A 6,000-nucleotide genomic window follows, 5' to 3' on the forward strand; every position below is an offset into this window, starting at 1 on the left:
AAGTAAATAGTCATTAAGAATAATTAAGTTTTATTTATTATTAATAAGTTGTGTTCATGACATTTCACCCATGTCTTAATGCATTCTGGTTCCCTTCAGCCTCTCATTTCCCTCCCATACCTGCAAGCCCCTCCCTCTTCTTCCTCACAAATCTCAGAGTTTAACTAGGGTGGTCTGCGTGCTCACCAGGGGCTCGCTATCCTCCTGCTCTCCCCCAGCAGTAAGCGAGCCCTGTGAGCTCCTTCCTCACTGTGACTGTGAGGGAGCCCATTGTTGTGTGGGCCCAGTGCGAGTAGGCACAGGTCTCAGAGTTTGATTGCTCAGACCATGTTCGTGCTTAGCAGTTGGCAGTTCACAGGCCTTTTGGTTCTTACATGTTTTGTGCTCCCCCTTCTGAAAATGTTAAAAAAGTGGCGTTACAACTCTCTTAGTCAGGGCTGAGCTCTTCTTTTTATTCTCAACATCTTGTATTACAGATCTCTGCATTGCTTCCATTCACCATAGGGAGGGTTTCTCTCATTGAGCCTGACAGTAGCTGTTCGTTGTCTAGTCTCTCCAGAGTAGATACATATGGTTGAAAGTTAAGTGTCTAATTATGTCATTGTTTACTTCTAAGTATGCCATTCTTTTGGATTATATTATAAGCCAATTTATTTTCTCAATTTCTTTTTTTAAGGTTTTTTAATAGCTTTTAGATTTTAAGCATACATTTTTTTAATTGCCTTTTTCCCTTGTCTACCTGTAAAAGAAGAATAAAAGTTTAGTTCTCACAGTAGTGTGTGAATGTTGTATTTTACTTTTTAAGGCAGGGTTTCATGCAGCTGAGGCTGCTGCGGACTGCCCTCGTCACTCCTCAAGTCGTGAGTGTGTGACTCTAGAGCTGCCTGCTGCCCAGCTCTTCACTGGAGATGCTTAGTGGGAAGGGAAAACAACTCCTGGAAGTTGCCTTTTCACACAATCTGTGGCACACACGCGAGAAATAAAAGTATAAAACAAAGCTATAACTAAAAGCACAGATCCTAATGCTCAGGAGACACTAAATAAGTGGTCAGCTAGTGAATAATGTCTGATCAGGATAAATTTGTTTCTAGAGTGCTTCATAATGTAAGTACAGGATTCTCATGTTTTCTCTGGTTTGGCAGTCACTGTTATTTAGTTGAGTATTCTTTTCTCTTTACTGGGTGACAAAGTGTGAATATATTCTCAAAAACAGAGGGTAGATGCATGGTGGCACATGCTTTTAATCCCTGAGTGTGGGAGGTAGAGGCAGGAGGATCTCTGAATTTGAGGCCAGCCAGGTCTACATAGTGAGCTCCAGGACACCCGGTGTCCATAGATAGATAGATAGATAGATAGATAGATAGATAGATAGATAGATAGATAGATAGATAGTAAATACAATGTAAACTTTACATTTTTTCCTCCAAAATGCATTATCTCAAACTACCATACCAAGACATTTTTTTTTATACCAAGACATTTTAAGAGAAACATAAATACACTAATGTTTTTAAAGGCGATATGAGAAGCTCTTCAAGGTAAAATAGGTTTAGCTGCATCGATAAATTATCACTACCCTAGAAGCTGTGGAAGTTTTTCCTGGTTTTTTGGTCTTGCTGTGATTCATGAAGGCTTTTATTTTTGTGTGCTTTTATCCTAATTTCCAGGTAAAGAAGATACGCCCTCACTTCTTGGTCTTTGTGGGTCACTAACGTCAGTGGCAAGTTACAAGTCCCTAACAAGCCTAAAGTCCAATGACTGCCTTGCAAGCCCCACCACGGAGGTAACAAGCCCAGGCCTGACTCCATCCTGAAAGACCGACCGTAAAACCCAAAGTTTCTGTAGTGTTGGAAATATTCTGTTTACATAAGTTTGGATGCTGGGAGATTTTGAAGTTTTATATTCTGGCACATGTGCGGCATTTTGCTGTTTGGAGATTTCCGTCCAGCCCGTGTGAATTTCTGAGGGAAAAGCATAGTAGTCCCGTATTTTTCTTTTTAAAATATTACATTTGTCACTGAGATGTTTAAAGTTGACTAGGCTTTAAAAATCTTACAAAGATTGTCTGAATTCATTATAAATTGTACATAGTTGTTATTCAACTGATTTTTTATATTTATTTAAATGCGTCTTGATGTCTAGAGACCAGGTCCAGGTTTTATTCCAGACACCTAAGCTTAGCGGTTTCTTTTACTCCTTTATTTGGTGGTCAAATGTACACAAAAGGCAACTAACTAGTTCCATTAGAACTCCTGCTCTGATGTCTGTGTAGCACGCTGTGAGGGTGACATGTCCTAGCCACAACTGCTCAGCAGCTCTTTAAGCGTTCCTTCATCAGTTGGGACCAACTTTTAGCACTTGATAAATTTCATAGAAATGTGCCTTTTTAGGCGGTTGCTGACTTAATTTGTAAGGTATGGAGGAAAAGCATTTTATATATCAGAAAATAAATGCATTTCTTAGACTTATTTTCCCAGGTATGCCTAAGACATTGGAAACATTTCAAAATAGAGAACAAATGTTGGCAGGGTGTTACTAACATCAGAAGTTTCCAGTTTAATTAACGATTTGAGACCTTCCTCTTAAAGAAAGACCTCCTGGATGAGCAGGAGATCTTACTGTGGATCTTAATGTGTCTGGGCTGCAATGCTGTCTTCCCTGTGTGCCACAATAAGTTACATACTGGGCTTTTCACAGCCATTACTGCTATGCCATTTCTCATTTTTCAAACTGACGTTAGTGTTGAAAAAATCTATACTTCTGTAGGAAAACAGGTTTTCTTTAAACAGCTGTTTCAAATTTTTTTAAATTTTTGAAATCCTACACATGTCCCTAAAAGTCCCACCATTTTGAAAATGAACACGTATGAAGTGTATATTCTATCTATAGTGAGTCACAGGAGGAAAACAAGTGTGCCAAAGACATTTCCTATGCTGTTTCCTAAAGGGGCCACCGTGCTCACTCTTGTCTGTAAGTTTTTATATTTAAACCTAGCAGCTGTGACACGTTGGAAGTGCATCCTTCCTAAAAAGCTTCCTGAGGAGAGCTGAACTCACACGTCCGTTCCTTGTGTCCGAAGCGTAGGCGTGAGGTTCTGGGGAGTGCTTGGAGCTTAGTCTCATGGTGTGGAATCCTTCAGTAGTAAGATGACCGGCGTCACATGTGAGGCGGTGCAGACACTAATCTCTGGGGCAAAGGAGGCCTGCAAGCTCAAGGCAGACAGTGCAGTGGCTGGCTCAGAACATGCTGAGACTTTCCTCCTGCAGCTGATGTATCTAAACAGAGCACCTCCATCCGCTCGGAACCATGTACACCGTCCTCAGAGTGCGATGGCCAAAGCCACTTTAAAGTCGTGTCAGGAAGAGCAAGTGAAGACAGCAGGCCTGCAGGAGGCCGTACGGGGACGCCTACTTTCCTAAGAACTATCAAAGTGTTTACTGCTTTATCACCATGGCCTGCCTGCTCTCACCTGTCATTTATGATTTTTTCAGATATAAAACCTTGGTAAATCTTTTCATACACTTTTATAAAGTAGAAGGGAATACAAGATTTCCCAGTTGGTACACTTTTTCAGATCTGTCCGATAGAAACACTAGTTTGTGACAAATCCCTGCTGCAAACTGCAGACTGAGACATGACACCTGAGGATCATGGCTTTCCCTCTGTAACTGGAGCTCTCGATAGAAATCTCAGCTGCTGCTGTGGAACGCAGTCTCCACAGCTCATTTCCATCTAGATGCAGCTTGTGTGCTTGTGTGGTGAGCAGTGTCTCAGTCTTTAATTTTCAGTGGTACTGTTTATTTTTCAGAACCCCACCAAGAATGCTGGCTATGCCTATCTTTCCATCTGTATTTCGTTGCCTTGATGTACTATATTTGTTGCATGTATATTAAAGATTTTTTTTTTAACCATACAGTACTGGTCTCTTTCCTTGACAAAAATAGTTACCTGATTCAAGTATTCACTGAACTTCTATTTCAGCAACTAGAATAAATACTGGGGACTAATTAAACCCAGTACACTAATGAATATGCTTGAAGGAACCCCTTTTATTGAGGTTGAATATTATATGTACTTTTAAAGTACTTTTTATAGAGCACATGACATTTTGAGAGTTACTGATTACATATAGGACAATGGTCCCAAGTAATTGAGAGAAGTTGAAAAATTCCTATCCCTTAGTGACATCACAACTCTTCTAATATGAAGCTGAGTAAAATTCTGATACATTCAAATTTTATAATTCAAGAACCAAAGAATAGAGGAAAAGATAAAGTTAAGTCAACCAGTTGTTTACAGGCAAAACGCTCACACAATTATAGTCATGGGCCTGGAAATATGTTTACATGTTGCCATCATGTGGCCATATGATGTAATTAAAATTTTGGTAGCCCAGTTGTAGTAAAGAGTATAAGACACTAAATATAAGACAGATTTCTCCTATATTCTTTTATTCACATTTTGGACCTTTCTATATAATGGACTTGGAGATTCCTTCCAAAGAGTCCTTCTCATCACAGTATGTATTAGTCTATATATCTACATGAGTATATTTCCAGGCTCCCCCAACCCTGCCCTATGGATTAGTCTATATATCTGCATGGCTATCTTTCCTGGCTTCCCACACTCTGTATTGTAACATGGATACAGGAAAGTCAGAGAGTAGCTGGGTTTTCTATGAAAGTCAGGCCTAAAGTGTGTATAAGCCCTTTTCCTGGTACCAAGCAGCAGGCAGTGGACCTCAGAGTGGTGGCATGCTTTAGCAATCTGGCAAAGGGTCGTTTCTGCAGTATGAATTATAAATCAAGTTATGTCTTCCTAAATTCAGTTTGCAAGTATTTTTCTGCAGATTTTTTGATTTATGTTCGTTAAGGAGCCTGGACTACAATTATCTTTTTTTGTTATGTCTTCATGCAGTTTTGGTACCAGGATGATTGTGGCTTCATAAAAGTTTGGTAGTGCTCTTTGTTCCTTCTGACAAGATAAAGGCAACTAGGAGAAAATAAAACGTCTAACTACATTCGATCTCCCTAAATGAAAAAAAGTCTTGTTGTGGAAGCTGTATTGTGTAGCAGTGTTCTCCAAAGTATATCCTTTTGTCTCAACAGCTTTCCCTGCAAGCAGTGTGTCCATTGGTCTGGTTCAGGACACTGGTTTCTGTTATACTATCAGTACTGGATCTTCCCTAGGACTCCCCTGGGATATCCTGTCACTCCCTTGTGTCATGAGGATCCTGTAGTTTTAGATCTGTAGAACTGGCCCCTTTGCATTCTCCAGCAGTTCATAGTTGGGGTAGATACTGGGGAGGACCAGCTTCAAAGTTCTGGATTTGGGCCTGGGCTGTAGCTGAGCTGGTCAGCCCAGCAGCTCTCCCAGCAGCTCTCTGGCAGTGCACTGACTAGCTCATCCAGTGCTGCAGCCAGCCATGGGCAGAGCCAGCTCTTCCACTGTCCTGCCTGCACCCATCCCAGCAGGGCCAGCTCGACTGTGCTGTCCAGTTGAGGTGTGGACTGCTCTCCCAAGTACTACACTCAGCGAGGGGCTATGCCAGCTCCCTGTTCCCATGCTCTTGAGGCTGGCTCACCTGTGACCCCCACAACCAGGGACAACCCCGCTGTGCTGACTAGATGGAGGGCCGGCTCTCTTGACTGCTGCAGTGAGGGTCAGGGCCAGTTCTCCCATCTTCCATAGGTGGTGAAGGGTGAGATGGAAGAGGACATCTCTCCCTTGCCACAGCACCACACATTAGGCAAATGGCTAGGGAAGCTCTCCCATGCTTACACCCCAGGACCAGCTCACTCACAATCCCTCTGCAACCAGGGCCAGGTCTGCTATGCTTCCTGGGCGAGGTGTGGGGCCCGTTCTCCTGAGACTATGGACATCCGCCTGGCCTTTGGAGGTAATAGACCCCTGCTGTTGCAGGACGATAAATTTAAACATGGCCCTGGGTGGCAGCCTGGGCCAGGACCCCACTGTGACCCCAAGTGGCATCACTGGCCA

The 6,000-nt window shown here is 42.3% G+C and overlaps 1 protein-coding gene across 2 annotated transcripts in view; it reads left to right on the forward strand.

The window, feature by feature from the left end:
- Positions 1 to 3,876, forward strand: part of Rundc3b (RUN domain containing 3B) — a 111,191-nt gene extending 107,315 nt beyond the window's left edge. For both annotated transcript variants that reach the window (XM_052173152.1, XM_052173153.1), the window contains one exon: positions 1,668 to 3,876. In XM_052173152.1, coding sequence (XP_052029112.1) covers positions 1,668 to 1,813 — 146 coding nt within the window. In that variant the 3' untranslated portion in view covers positions 1,814 to 3,876. The remainder of the gene's footprint in view (positions 1 to 1,667) is intronic.
- Positions 3,877 to 6,000: the final 2,124 nt, after the last annotated feature.

Source organism: Apodemus sylvaticus, chromosome 2 (assembly GCF_947179515.1).
Source record: "Apodemus sylvaticus chromosome 2, mApoSyl1.1, whole genome shotgun sequence".
NCBI lineage: Eukaryota > Metazoa > Chordata > Mammalia > Rodentia > Muridae > Apodemus > Apodemus sylvaticus.